Source organism: Pagrus pagrus (assembly GCF_965226575.1).
Source record: "Pagrus pagrus genome assembly, chromosome: 6".
NCBI classification, from domain to species: domain Eukaryota; kingdom Metazoa; phylum Chordata; class Actinopteri; order Spariformes; family Sparidae; genus Pagrus; species Pagrus pagrus.
Genome location: NC_140190.1, coordinates 7,930,572 through 7,945,932, shown reverse-complemented (window position 1 = coordinate 7,945,932; position 15,361 = coordinate 7,930,572). Strand labels below are relative to the sequence as shown.

Sequence of the window (15,361 nt, the reverse complement as noted above, 5' to 3'; positions counted from 1 at the left end):
TTCACACACAATAAAACACACTCACAGCACTGTAATTACAGAAGATCAAAGCCAAATGCAGCGAGTCTGATAGTCCAACTAATAGTAGACGACAGTGAGGTGAAACACAAATCATGAGGAACAATATCAAAGAGCGAGCTCTGGGTCAGCATCAGGACACGCATCAGGAGTTTCTTTTACAGCGATGAAGGTTTTTCATTTCTGCAGTCATGAATCACCTTTTGTCTGGGAGAATTTAAGTGTTTGAATGAAAATCTGCAAAAATGTGGCCCCTTAATGACTAATAACCATTAGAAGTGGTATGAAAAACTTTATTGTGCCTTGTTTGCATTGTTGCAAAGGTTAATGTAGGTGAAGGTTTGTCTCAGTCTCCTGCTTCTTTCTGGTGAAGAGTTATTCTTTCAAATCATCGAATATCTGCAAAGTATAGCAATTTGCATCAGCTTGCTTAACACAAATGGCCGTCTACGCATGAGTGTGTGTGCGTGTGTGTGTGTGTAATCTGCTTTAAAAGACCTTATGTCAGACGGGGAAATTAGAGGCTGCCACTCTCTAATTGAGCAGATCATTACCCTGTGATTTAAGCCACTGTCCCCGCCTTCTATTTTACACCCACATGCAAACACACATGCAGACCCCCTGATCCACCTATAGCAATCCACACATCTACCCTCATTCTTGTTAGTCATATGTCATACCCACGCACAGGCAGATATTCCCTTTGGCGGCGACAAGGTGTTTCCCCCTTCACTTGGTGAGTCCTAGACGGTTGCTGTTTGATGTCCTCACGCCTGCTTGCAGACAGGACAACATCTGAGGGCCTTGTTGCCCAGCCACTGTGTAGCCCACATGCCCATCCACTAACACAACCACCCAGCTGACATGAAAGCACTCAGGAGGTAGTGTTTGACATGCAGATCCCTCTGTTCTCCACAGCTATGCTGCCTGTGGTCCACTCTAACCATGAAAGGTTTTCTCGGTAAGTGGCGCGGGTGCGACCGCACCCTCCTCAGCATGTGATTAATCACATCCACTGTGAGTACACAGACTCCTGCAGCAGGGAAAGCTTAGGATGCCGTGGCTACTGTATGCGCCTGTGTGTGCCCTTCATTCTCTAATGAAAAACACATCCACACTTGGCCCCACACTGTGTTCCCCTGTGGGGCTCGGTGAAGTGTCATATCATTGAAGGAGGCTGGGGTTTAAAGTGACTGTTATGCCCCACACACACTGAACAAAACACTTTAGAAAAGCTACAATCAGCATTCATTCTGAGGTGAAATGACTCTGCAGTAGTCATGGGTTTTTACCAGCATCTGCTCTAACCGGTGGTGATAAAAAATGTCACTTGAGTCATTTTAACCCCGTTTTCTGGCGCGTTGCTATGACACTCATCGAAGTTAAGGAGATTGGCACAAAAATACTTCTCCATCCATTTCAGTTCAAGCAGTGCTTACTCTTACTGCTATTTCCACCATGAGCTCTATATTTTTAGCAGGTTTACCTGTGTTTAAAAACCTGATATATATGTGCTAATTCTGTTTAAAAATGGTATTAGAGGCCCTGAGGTGTGTGTGACCATGTGTAAATCAGTATGGTTATGCACTTCCTAAAGAGTGTATAAAGCAGCCCAGATTAACAGGTCTTGTGTTTTCTCTAAAGCAGGCCACTCTGGAGGGGATTAAGGCTTAATACCGGAATTCAGACAACTGTGGGACCCAACTTGTAGGGCGCAGCCACAGCCAGCTAACTGTCGGCTGCCATTTGCCTGTAGTGAGGGTCTAGCAGCGTCCCCTTTAGCTCTAGTTGGCCTTCATCGCTAGTCTTTTGGCCAATGAAGACGTTGAAGGGTTGTTATGAGCATTCTTTGAGAAGTGTTTAGTGCAGTTACTTTCACTGCTGCCTCTTCTTTTCTTCTTAAAGGAGACCTATCATGCATTTTGTTTTTTTTCCCTTTTGTTCAGTGTTTTATAGAGGTTCTTGTGCATGCAGTCCACACAGAAGCTCCTCTCTCCCACAGAAAACCCTGCTCCTGAAACGCCTCGTCAGTAGTCCCGCCTTTCATTCTGTTACCTCATGACATCACACTACGTCACCATGTCACACATTTGCTGAAGTTACGCCTATTGGCTAATTTGACACGTAAGAAATGATTTAGCACAGCTGCTCTGTTGTTGTTAGCTGTGCTGGCTCAGGCCTGTGTGAGCTGACCAATCAGAGCAGACTGGGTATTAGGGAAGGGGGGCCTTAAAGAGACAGGAGCTAAATATATTAGCAGAAGTAGTAGTATTTATACATTATGTTTGTTTTGTAATTTTTCCATTCACTTATGTGGTTTAGTTCTCAAGGCTCAGAAGAATACCTTCAGCCAAGTGCTTTGTAGCTTCTCATGACCATATAGGTGCACATTTCCTCCGGTACCTGTACTTTCCGTGTGTCAGTCTCATGATAGCACCACGTGGGAGTGACTTCCTCCTGACCTAGAAATGACATGGTTGCCATGATAACAGCTAGCATCATGTAAGGAGAAGGCGGGCATGACAAGCTCGTAGTTTTTGTAAGCCCACCAGCTCTGTGTCTCCTCTTTCATCCTGAGATACAGTAGCAGGGAGATTTTCCTTCCTAGCATTCCTCACAGGATCACCTCGTCTGATATAAACTCTTTGTGAAAATCCCCTCTCTGTCTCTGCCTCGCTCTCCCTCTGAAAATCACGTACTCTCATTCTTTTCTCAGACCAGAATAGAATTTTTGATCAGGTTTCAAAATAAGCCGGGATATTTATAAGTAGTCTCATTGTCTACATTCCACTGATAAGTACAGAGCGATTAGTTTTGATTGTGGTGTCAGGAGTAGATGGTGAGTTGTTGCAGTCTTTCAAAGGTTGTTGAGGAAACAGACCGTGTTTTTCTAATTTAATGTTCCCCGTGTTATTTAAGGCCATATTTCCCGTAAGCACAACATTGTGACGCTGGTAATGGACACAAATGCCCTCGTACTTCCACGTTTATTCAATTTTTTTTTCAACTTATTTACATCCATGATTCCAAAAACGGATGCTGTGTAAAGCATAAATAAAACAGAATGTGATAATACCCAATTGAAAACAGTACAAAGACAATAGATTTAATGTTTAATCTCATGAACTTTTGTGGCTTTTGTAAATATATGCTTATGCTGGATTTGATGTCAGCAACATCAAAACAAAAGACTGAGAAAGTTATCCGGGTTAACAGGTTCAAAGTTCCATATTTGTCCTAAAACTATTAAAAACCCTTCAGTGACATGTTTCCTTCTTACCAGTAGCATTTGAGTCAGTCCCACATACCATCCTGCTGTCGTAAATACTCAGCACACACTTAATGTTTATTCATCCATGGTTGAAAATAGTTCTGAACCAAATGCACCATTTACACCTGCTTGAGTAACATTTACTAAAGCCTACAATGCCAAGCTGTTTCAGGAAGTGTTTCTTTTATGAAAGAAAAGTTTGGATTCATTTTAATGACTTGCAACTTGGAACGAGTGGGCTTTTGGCTGAGAGTCTACAGAGGGAAAGTATTGAGGAATTACGCATTCTTGGTTTGGTTTTTGGATCATTTCATGGAATTTGTTTACAATAACAAAACACTTGTGGCCATAATCACAAAAACAAACAGATAATAAAAATATATATTTATTTATATGTATTAATGGTGAAGTGTGAAGGATGAGGTCAGAGGTCTCACAGCCTCAGGAAAGAAACTGCTCTGTGGTCTGGTGGTATGTCAGCAGATACTTCTGTATCGCTTGCCAGACAGCATCAAGGTGAACAGGCTGAGGTCGGGGTGGGTGTTTAGTATCTGTTGGGCTCTGCGCAGACCCCTCACTGATGCTCAGATGACCAATGATGTTCTGGGCTGTGCACAAACCATGTGTAACTGCCAATCCAAACTGTCTGGGGTCTTTGTGAGGAAGTCCAATATCCAGCTGCAGAGTGTATTTAGTTTTCTTAATGCACATTCCAACCCTTTGCTGTGTTTTGTTCGAAGGCTCACTTGACTAGCTAGTAATCTACACATTATGTATTCTGAAAAGTCAGACCAGAAGCAAGATGGCCCTTGTTTTTGTAACGTCACTTCAGGGATGAACATAAGTTTTTACTGTCACAGGTTTGAGATGGCTGACTCTTCTTTGATTGCATTACCTCTCTCTCTGTGCAGTTCTTTATTTTGTTATTTGATTTAATCCCCATGCAGCTCCATTCATTAGTGATACATTCCTCTGGGCATTCTGGTTGGTAGCTTCCACCTTTTGAGCGTCACAGGTTGCGCTCACACCCCTCTTAGTAACAACTGCTCACCTCCGGCTCTGTTAAATCTAATAAAAGAAACCTTCAATCAAGCGTTTCCTGCCTCTTATTGCTCTCGGTAACAACCCTAAACTACATTTTCTCTCTGCTTTCTCACTTCCACTAATCCGTCTCTTAGCAGCACAGTGATGAGTCAGTCTCAGAAATGACTATGCAATTTTCGAGACAAGCTGTTGGCTGGCAAACTCTGTTGTTTCGGGAAGTAAATGTGTATAGACAAGGATGTCATTTGGACTCCAATGACATGTATTTACTCATCATTTCTCTTAAGTTTCACAAAAGATGTAATCATCTATAAACAAGAAATGATGCTCAATCATCCAGGTGGTTATTTAAAAAGCATATCATATTGCCAGGAATTCAGCTCACACATTTGCGTGAGAGACATCAGACAGTGCGTGGTGTTGTGGTTCTGGTGTGGTGTTGTTACGGTTGGTGGCATGGCTGCATCGCCCCGAGATAAACGGAGATGCAGGTGTTCATCCTCATAGCCAGGCTGGATGTTCCCCAGATCAACACCTGGTCCTGCTCCTGCTTGGGATCTGCAGTGCCACGATCAACATCTAAACCACAGATTGCCTCAGAGGAGGGTAGGAGGCCCTGCATCCAACAGTCTAGCCCTGGGCCTGCACTGTATGCTTTGGCAGCAAGTCAACCGGCTCTCTCACGGCAGACACGCAAGCACTCGTACAGATTTACACACCTCCTCCTTTCCGAGCCCATATAATATATCCGGCCTGCTCCCATTCCTGCGCTCACAACCTCGGGAGTAGGTCAGATCATTTAACTTAATTTAGAGCATATTTGTATGTTCTGTTTACTGTTTTCTTGCATTTATGACGTTAGTCCTGCTCAGAGACAAACATCAGACGCAGTTTGTTTTGCCTTTCTCCTCTGCGGGCGTCTGGAAAGATAAGACCCTCATCTGACTGAGTCTTCACGCCGAGCTCCGTCAAACAGCCCTGCTGTTTCTCCTAACAGTTTACCTCTCTGCCAGGGCAGTGCAGGAGAGCCGACCACAGGGCCAGACGCTTTACATTCCTCAAGACAGCAACTCAAAACAAAGACCCGCCATGCTAAATTTGATATCATGTATATGGGAAGGAAAAAAGGAACAAATAACAGAGATTAAAGCCTGACAAAGTCGAGCTGTGCGGTGTATGTTATCTAACTGTGCTGACATTGATGTATTCCTCAACATATAGGATGTGCCAAACAAAATGAAGCGAAGGCCAGTGTTCGGCCATATGAAAGTTATATCTTGTCTTTACAGCGAGACGGGGAGGGGATGGAGTGACATCGTTTTTCCAACATCCCATTAATTTAACCTGCGTTAAAGGCAAAGTCAATGTTTCAGTGTAAATAAAGGGAGATTTATACCACATGTTCTCTAAATGTTAGATCTTATCTGCACACGTATTTTACTCACATATTTGTGTCCATCTTTGCTTTCATTTCCAAACTGGGGCTAGGGCTGCAATATGTGAGCTCATACGTTGTTATATAATCTCCAAGTAAGAGCTTTAATTGAGTTTCCGGGGTTTGATGGTGACCCTGTGGTGGCAGAAGTCATGCATAACCTTCTGAGTCAAGCCTAATTAGTCTAATCAAAGCTGGAAGGCCTGGTGGATCTAGCTGCGTTTTGCTGAGAGCAAAGCATACAGGGTTCTGGGGCGGCTGTGGCTCGGGATGTAGAGCAGGTCGCTCACTGATCACAGGTTCAATCCCACCTCTCCCTTTCTACTTGTTGAAGTGTCCTTGGGCAACCAAACCCAAAATTGCTCCTGATGGTTTTGCCGAGCCTCCTGTATGTTCGGTTCGGACTAAAATATCTCAACAGCTGTTAGCAGGAATCATTTTTTTCAGATTTTCATGGTCTTCAGAGGATGAATGTTTGGATGTGTGATCCCCTTGCTTTTCCTTTAGCACCAAGATTAGCTTGACTTTTAATAAAATGCCTCGACAGCTATAGGATGGATTGATTTAAAATTTGGTACAATTCTAGACTGATTTGCACTTTATTTGTTGTGATCTTTTCATACAACACCACCTGATCAAATTCTGATTTCTCCGGTGCTTGGGTTCAAAAACAAAAACCTGCAAAACTAATTACATTTCACCCACAGCTGTTGAGTGCTGATTTCCAAATATTAGCATGCTGACTGATGCTAAATTAAGAGGGAGATTGTGGTATAAATTCTGCCTGAAACACATTAGCATGTTATGTTGACGAATATCATGTATTACTCCTTAATGCCTTACAAATAGATAAACATAGAGGCCAGCGTAAAGAGGTACCATATGCTTTATGTATGACAGAGTGGACCAACAGAGCCCTGAGACGAAGAAGACTTGAAGTGGCCCCTGTTGCTTAATCTTCTTATCCCAGCACCCAGTTCACAGCATGACAGTCTGTCATAGGCTGAACTGCTGGAATTATTTTTTTGAGATTGGCCGAGAAGATATTCTACATTTCTGTGGGGAAAAAAACCCACAAATGTTATGTAAATTAGCTTAACTGCAGCACTGATGGGGGAGTCATCGGTTTCTCTGTTAGTTGTTCTGAGCCTCTCAGCGCGAGCTGTGCTGATGCAGCTTTCAGGTGTGCTTTTATATCTTTTATAACACAGCTGACCGTGTTGTAAACATGAGGCAGCCACATTCCTGAGCAGCGCCAGGGGGAAGTGCAGGTGCCAGTCGACCTACTTTGCCAACAGCGGCTGTAAACTTGGCTCCCATCCTCTGTCGTCCTCCATGATCTCTTTTCTCTCTTTTCTTACTTCACTTTCACATTTGTGCGCTCTTGTACCTGCAACTCCCCACCACTCTCTGTCTGCCTCAGCCTCTCTGTTTCACTGGTTTTATCTTGTGCTCTGTCATTTGGGGTATTTTTCACAGCAGGTCTTTGCTTCCCCACGCACTTCTTCAGAAAGGAGGGAACATTAGCTTTTCATTAGACAGCAGCGTTTTCTGCCTGAATAAAGGAGCTCTTGTCCGCTCGTTGCCATGTGTTACCTTGATAATTGGTTTCAGTGTACACCCAGCTGGGAAAATTACCCACAAAAAGCGACGTGTTGCATCTTAGAGGCCGTTTTTCGCATGTTTGCAGAAGTTTTTATGCATGTTTAGCGTTCTTCTCGGGTCAGTTTTAAAGGAACATGGGTTTTTTCTTCCTGCATTGAGCCTAACCCCAAACCCTTTCTTTTCATTTAATAAGTGTGTGTGTCCTTTTGTGTGTTAGGCTGTGCAAACCCAGAGGAGCTGACCACAGAGCGAGCCCACTCTGCTGTGGAGGAGATGTTCGACACCCTCCGAGGTTTGAGCCACACCAGAGACCACCTGAAGCAGCTGCGCTCCGTCTACACCGCCAGTGATGGAGTCCACCAGGTCTACACACACTGTCAACATCGAAACACAGGGTTACAGGGTGGATTGTAATAGTGCTTGTCTATCAGTCACACACATTCCCTAGCACACAGAACATTAAGTTAACATTGTTCATCACACTCAGCTGGTGTCTCTCATGTTTAATTTACCTGTATTTGCACTCTTGCTGCGGCAGATATACAGGCCCAGATTGAGCAGAGGGGACCTCTGGCCTTCGATGCTCTAGTGCCTCTCCAGCTTGCGTCACACAGTTCACCGTGAAAGCCTCTTCACAAACTGTCTGCTTCTTACAGCTTATGTAACTCAGAAGGGCCTCTTTGTGTGTGCATCTGCAAGCTTTGTCCTCATGTAAGGCTCTTACCTTTTCTTGGACAGTCAACAGTGCAGCTTCATTGTCGCTGTCCTTCGCTGTGATTGGGTAGCTCGTTCAGAGAATTATGTCAGCAGGAGAAAAGGTTAACCGATGAAAGTTCAAATCATTTTTTTTTTCCTTCAAGGTCAGTATTTATCTGAGCCAAATACATGGACATGACAATCAGAGGAAGTATTCATGGGGCTAGAGGTTCAGTTGAGCTTGAAAAAACATATATGTCTGACTCTGTTGATCTCTTATTGCCTGTGTCACGTTAACCTCTTTGAACTGTGTCGATTGAGGCATTTATCACTGACCCAATCGTGAAGCTGTGAGCTACAAAGCATCTTCTTATTGAAGGAGCTGGAGCTCCAGTGTTCAGCAGGAGTTACTTCATCCACTTTTATGCCATTGCAGATATTTTAACCACATACAGTATATTGCATTTTGAATTCAGCAGAGTAATCGTTAAAGGCAAAGCATTTTAGGACACACATGTAAGTGTATTGGCTTTTTTGCCGAGAGACAAGAAGATTGGTACCGTATTGTTTGTATGCTTAATATGAAGCTACAGCTAACAGCCAGCTAGCTTAGCTTAGCTTAGCTTAAAGATTGGGACCAGTATCTTCCTGGAGTATGTGTTGGTTGCCAGGCACAACTGCTCTCAACCAAGATATTCACCTTATTCCTAGCACCCGTGATCAGGCTTGGGGAGTTACGGAATACACAGGATTGTGTAATTAGAATACAAAAGGAAAAGTAACTGTATTCTGGTAAAGTTACAGGAAAAAAAAGATGTAATTAGATTACATAAACATTCAGTAAAGGGGATACAATTTTTAAAAAAAGATAATATACAAGTCTTTAACCATGCGCACACATGACAATGCTTCACAACATCACTCATGTCTGAGTGTGTATTCTCTAAGATCCTAAAAGAATATTATAAAGATTAAATAAAAGTCATCTTATAGATTTTCCTTTTCTCTCTCTTTATTTTCATATGTTTGGTATTGAGGTAATCCAAAAGTAATGGAAAGTAATCAGGTTACATTACTCTAATATTATGATACTTGGATTAAGTTACAGACTACACTGTATCCGAATACATTTTTAAAGTAACCCCCCCACCCTGCCCATGATACCTTGAATGAATGATGACGATGAATGAATTGTTTCCCCGGTAGCCTCCTCAGGAAGCTCTGATCTGAGTGATGTATCTCTAACCATCGACACGTTTTAATGCTGAATGTCATTACTCCATCCCAATGCAACTGAATGAGCTTTATAGTAAATAGTAATAGTGCATAATAAAACATGAGCTTTGTCAGAAGGTGTCAGTATCTTTGTTAGTGATAGGTGTCTGTGTATGCCTGTGAGCAGCAGTGTAATTATGTTAGGACAGAACTGTCTGTCCCTGCTCCGGCTGCATTATGAAAATTACTTCATATAAAAGGAGAACAGCGTGATATCTTCCAGCTACTGGGTGTTCCTGAGAATCATCAGTAATTTGACAGCTTCTCTCAGCACGCATCCTCTCCACCACAAAGTCAATACCTGCCGGTCATGATGTCCTCACGTTGAAGGGCTCCTTGAAATGCAGAGCTCCGGTCCCCCCGGGTTCACAAGTAGCCTTCATATGCCCTTACTGTCACATGTATACCCCGTCATTGTAGAGCTGCATGAAAATTGCACATTTCCTGAGTACATGTCGTGCTGTGAGTACCTGAACACTGTAGAATTTCCTGGAAAAAACACATCAATGAAGTCGGAGTGACGGAGCCTTTCACAGCTGGAGTCCAATGTTGTATATTGACCTTATCGGAGGGGAATATAAAGCGTACAGACACACGAACAGTGGCAGTTTTAATGTGCAGAGCATATGAACTGTTATTAAAATCTTTTGAATTGTGCAGCAACGACACGAAGGGAGAGTTACAAGCCAATGTAACAAAAAAGTGATTTATCCACAGAGAGATAGCGGCACATGGACGAGCATACACACCCATGACTGTAGACATACTGAATGCACTTTTAAACAAATACATTTTATATAATCGTTTCTGTTTATTTTACAGATTTTCCCTGTATTGTACAAAATATGCATTAAAATACAAAAATAGACTGTAAATTGAGCTGCCTGATATAGAATAACGTGAAAAATACAGGTATACAATTCTTGTCCATGTTTTTTTTTACTGAAAATGTTAAATTCATGTGAAATTGCAGATAAAAATCCAATTAAAAACAGCAGTTTTCAGAAATGTAAAGTGTTTTGACAGTGTTTGACCATATTTAAAGCTCATTTCATTGTACTTCGATGCTTGTGCGGTACACAAACAAACTAGCTTTAGAGAAGAACACGATGTACCATGTTTGAGAAAGAGCACAGCTTGTGTTCGTGAAGTAAGAAAGAGTACAGAGCACGTGCTGATGAGAAATTAGCTCTATGTTTCTGAGGGATTTAAATAAGATGCATAGTACAACTTCATCAGTTTGACATGTCTTTTCCTCCACGGACATTCCAGTCTGTTGTGTTCTGGGCTCCGCGTGTGTTTTTGATGTTGTCACCGATGTTGTTTTGGAGCATTAATTCATTCATCCACCTCTACGCCAAGAAAACCTGCAGGGAAACCGATACTCACATGCGAGGCTGTGTGTCTGTGTGTATAGGGATGAATATTTAACCACTGGCATTATCATATGACTAATTCTAATATTGTTTTTCATCATGTGGGTGTTTGTGCCGGTGATTTAATGGGATTGCTTTTAGCTTTTTTTTCGATGGCAGATGAAAATGGATTGTGCGTGACTGTGGGTCAGATTGTTTATACCCGTGTCGCTGCTTGTTGTGTATGTGCGTGCGCAAGTGTGATATTTATTCGGAGGTGAATCATTAATGTGTTTACTCCCGGCTTACTTTGTGCAGGCTGACCCATGCTGCAATGTCATGTTGGTAGAGGTAAATATTGGTTTATATAATTCATGTTTTTATACAACATGGACAGCAGGATTTCCCCAGCCCTAATTTGGCCGCTCTTCGGGGAGGGGAGGAGTGGGAGGCTGTGAGACATCAGTTAAGAGTGATACATACTGATGCAGTAGGCAGAAAACACCTGGATGCATTAGTATTTGGATATTTGGTGTGTGTAGGTGTGTGTTTATGCTTGAATCAACAGTTTGGTAGGCGGAGTCCTTCATGAGCGCTCAGATGTTCCTTTGAAAACATCCGAAGGAAAAGTTATGCTCCTTACCTCGCTCACATTTTGGCGTGCCGCCTTGATGTGTCACTGGCCTCTTGTAAAATGAGGGAAGTTATCCAGAACTGGAAGACATACAGCCGGTTTCTATTTTAAGTCTATTAGCACTCAAATAAAGCTGTGCCAAATCTTATCTGGGTCTTTATTGGTCTCAGAGACAGCAAACCTCAGTCCCATGAAAAAAAAGAAAAATCTTTCGTCTTGAATTCCTGATCTGCGAGCTTTGAGGTCTATAAATGGTACATTCTGTTCTGGGTAGCCGGGCAGAAAAAGCTGCGTCCCTGATACTGTTAAAGACTTTTCTCTTTTTCATGGTTAGCCTTTCCGAATATTAGGAGGTATTTTATGAAGCTTTAGTTGAGGCTCTGCAGTGCAGCTCCTTCAGGGACATCAATATTTTATTGAAAAACACTGTCGATGCAACTGGAAAAACTGATGAAATATTGTGCTCTTGAAGGCTTATGACTATGTAACAGTGAGCCAGGTGCTGTTGACTGTGAGATGAAGGTTATCTCATTTGGTGTTGTCAATACATTTATTTTTGTGGGAACTATTACTGGTTTTCATCAGCACGGACACAAACAGTTCATTTAAGCTCGGTGCTTTATCGAAAAATATGCTGTTGTCCTTCAGTATTCAAGCGTGCTTCTCTCAGACGTCAACATGGTCTCACCTCCTGTCCTCTGCTGCTAGGAAAACAAAAGTCTGTAGCCTTGCTAGCAGCTCTGTAATAGGTACTTGAAGTCCTCGTCGGATTGGAAATGTGTTTATCTTTTGTTCCTACAGTTGAATGTTTGAGCTTCACTGTGTCGAATGATGTCTGAGCAGAGTTTGACACGTGGAGCCTGTTTTCACATTCATCTCCTAAAAGTGTAAATTTTCTCTGATCTCAGTGAAAATTGAGTATTTGTGACATCTCAAACAGTTTGGAAGCCGATCCTGATCCAGTATTGTGCAAACACAGGTGTGATGTTGATACTCGAAGGCTCCAGTGCACACACACTGTGATGGAGCAGACAGCAGTTAAACATGTGAAATTGAGAATATTATATATATTCTGGATTTTTTGATGTGGGAGATGGATTAGATGCCATTTTAAGGGTTGTAATGTAGAAATGATACTTTTTCACATATTGGAGAGTTTTTATGTGTGTATGCCTGAAAGGCACTGTGAGATAAATCCTAATGTCACCCTGCTAACATGGTGACATTTAGAAGGCATGTTTAGCATAGTCGCCATCTCAGGTCGCCATCAACAGTTGCTAATCAGCACAAAACTTGTACAAGATCGGGCACATGGTAAACTTTACACATTTTTAAATTCACTCATTCAACAGTATACACAAAAGCGGTGCACAGCATTTATTCCTAACTCAGTGTGTAAATAAAATAACAGATAAACCAGAGACCATCTCCAGGATCACACCAGCTGCAACGCCCTTTGACATGTTTACATTCTGACCCAAGACACAGTAGTCATTACTGCATTATTAAGTGTATACTCAGTACTCATAGGTCAGACCACAGCCATTTCAAACTGATACATTCAGTTGTTTATGAGACATTTCATAAAAGAACACAAATGTGACCCTCATGGTGGCACTTTCGGAAAAGTCAGTAGGAAATATTATGTCATAACCGTGAATGTCTGTATAAAATTCAAGTGAACTCATCTTTATATTTGATGAGATACTTCAGTCTGGGAGGCCTAAAGTTTAGAAGTAGCATCTCTTCCAAGAAATGATATCCGTCGTAGTCTAAATATTGATAGTATAGAATATTTTATTTTACCACTGACAGAAGTGCCAAGTGGTCATTCTTGATTTTTCTTCCACAACAATCGCTCAGTTTAGACCAAAGTACTATTTTTAGCCGAGTCCAACAGTGCAGACAGATTTTCATGCTAACTGCAGCAGTGTTTCAGCTCCTCTTCCTGAAGTGACTCATAAGTTAGCCGCTTGTTTGCTCGACCTGAGCTGTTTTTAACTCCACTGTCTCCTGCACCCACGTCCATTTACATAACATGCAGAGGCTAAAAGACGGACACTCATAGCACAAAACACAGACACTAATAGCTCTACAGTCACATTTATACACACATATTCACATACCGATTATTTATACTCAGTCACATTGACTCATTTATATATGAAAACAAAACAGTGCTGTCACTGCTGGTGTTTATGGGTGTAAACTATCGTGTTCAAGTGTGTTATTTGGTGTTGGTGTGTTTTGCAGGCGACCTATCGTCCATTCCTGCGGCAGATCCTGGAGGAAGTCTTCCACCCTGACAGACTTGAATGTCCCGACATCGAGCACATGTCTGGAGGCCTCACAGACCTGCTCAAAACTGGCTTCAGCATGTTCATGAAGGTCAGACATCGCTCACCATCACGGACACACACACACACGTTTGTATGTAATGGGGTCAGCTCCGTCACATCCTCTTAAGCCTACCTGCTGCAGACAATAAAGTGCCTTCTTCCATTGCTTGAGCTTGACCTGATTTAATAATTTGCTGAGTAAACTTCTCATGTCCGCACATATACAGTGTTTACCCGAGCAGGCCAATTAAGCCATCAAAAGCAGCGCTATGTAGCTCGTGTTTACCCACCACTCTGCTCTTTACTCTTTTGATTTACAGCACTATTTACAGTAATATCACCAACAGATCAAAGGCCTGAACATTCGGTCTGTTTTTTAATCATCATTACACACATTCAGTAGCTGCAAAAGTTGTTGCATACTATAATTTCTGATTCTCCGGTCAGGAAAGAAAAACACAATACGGGCACCATTTGTGCAAGGATCACATTTTATAGGTCAAACAGCAACGTGTCTCCACATGGAGTCACCAGCTGCCACTTTACAAAGCACGGTTTACTTGACTGCTTCGGAATAATATACCCACCACTGCACCCCACTTTGATCTACCACCATCTTTCCACCGTCGATCACTTCAATTGGGCATCCAGCCAAGAGTCATGGCAGCTGGAAATTGAACCCTGCATGTCATGGCCAAGAGCATTTTACACCTGTATCTCCTAGTTGACCCCCCAACAGATCAGTTCATCAGCTCAACAGAAGGTCTAACAAGGAAAGGTCAAATTTCTAGGTGTGCTTGTACCAATGCTGGCCTTTTTGTCTGCCGAACGCTCCGTCTCTCCTTCGTTTGCCCACACCTGCTAAATTCCTCACAATTTTTGAGGCTGCTTCACCATTACCGTGTTTTATAACTGGCCAAGTCATGGTGCTGTTGGTAGAGAAGAGCAGGTGGTTAGACTGCAGCCAGGACTTTATGTAACCGAGAACAGACTGGGCACCACATGTGCTCCAGATAACCCTAAGAAATTACCTACAGAGCAAGCAAAAATACAGGTTGTGCAGCAATCCACTGCGAGTCAGAAATCCATACAGTAGTACCGAGTTAGTATTCCCATAGTCCAATCTGAATTGAGTCCCAGTGTATCTGCTTGGAAAAACGCGGACACAGGTAGCTGGTGGATCTCGAGTTTCCGACTTGGATGACTGCTCCATTGTACTTCTGAATACAATGCAGCACTAGTATCCAATCAAACCCCAAGACGACACCACAGATCATCACAGCAGCAAGTGTGAATTATTTTACTTTCGTGCCAGCTATGGGTGAAATGCCATTACATTTTACAGACCGGTTCTGACTACATATGTATCAAACTTCAGATTTTGTTGCAATCAGATGTTACAATGCATTTAAAAGGTGCTGTTTGTAACTTGTTTTCAGGCCATGCCTCTAAAACATTGGTAACCAATCGATGAACAAATGGGTGCAGTGATCCAAATATGATACGTACCAAGTTTGGTAAAGACTGGATGGTGTTACTTGCCCAAAAAATGGCATTACTCTGAAAACAGAACAACAAGATGTGCTCTTGCTCATTTCATTTAGTGCAAGCATACCTAGCTACTAAACATATAGACTATTAGTTTATCTTATTGAGCCTGAAAAGTTTATTAAAGGCAAACCAGTAGTT

General features: G+C 42.3%; 1 protein-coding gene across 1 annotated transcript in view; it reads left to right on the top strand.

Moving 5' to 3' along the window:
- Nucleotides 1-15,361, top strand: part of scfd2 (sec1 family domain containing 2) — a 92,758-nt gene that overhangs the window by 68,996 nt on the left and 8,401 nt on the right. Inside the window, exons 6-7 of the mRNA XM_084356046.1 lie at nt 7,591-7,736; nt 13,587-13,721. Coding sequence (XP_084212172.1) covers nt 7,591-7,736; nt 13,587-13,721 — 281 coding nt within the window. The remainder of the gene's footprint in view (nt 1-7,590; nt 7,737-13,586; nt 13,722-15,361) is intronic.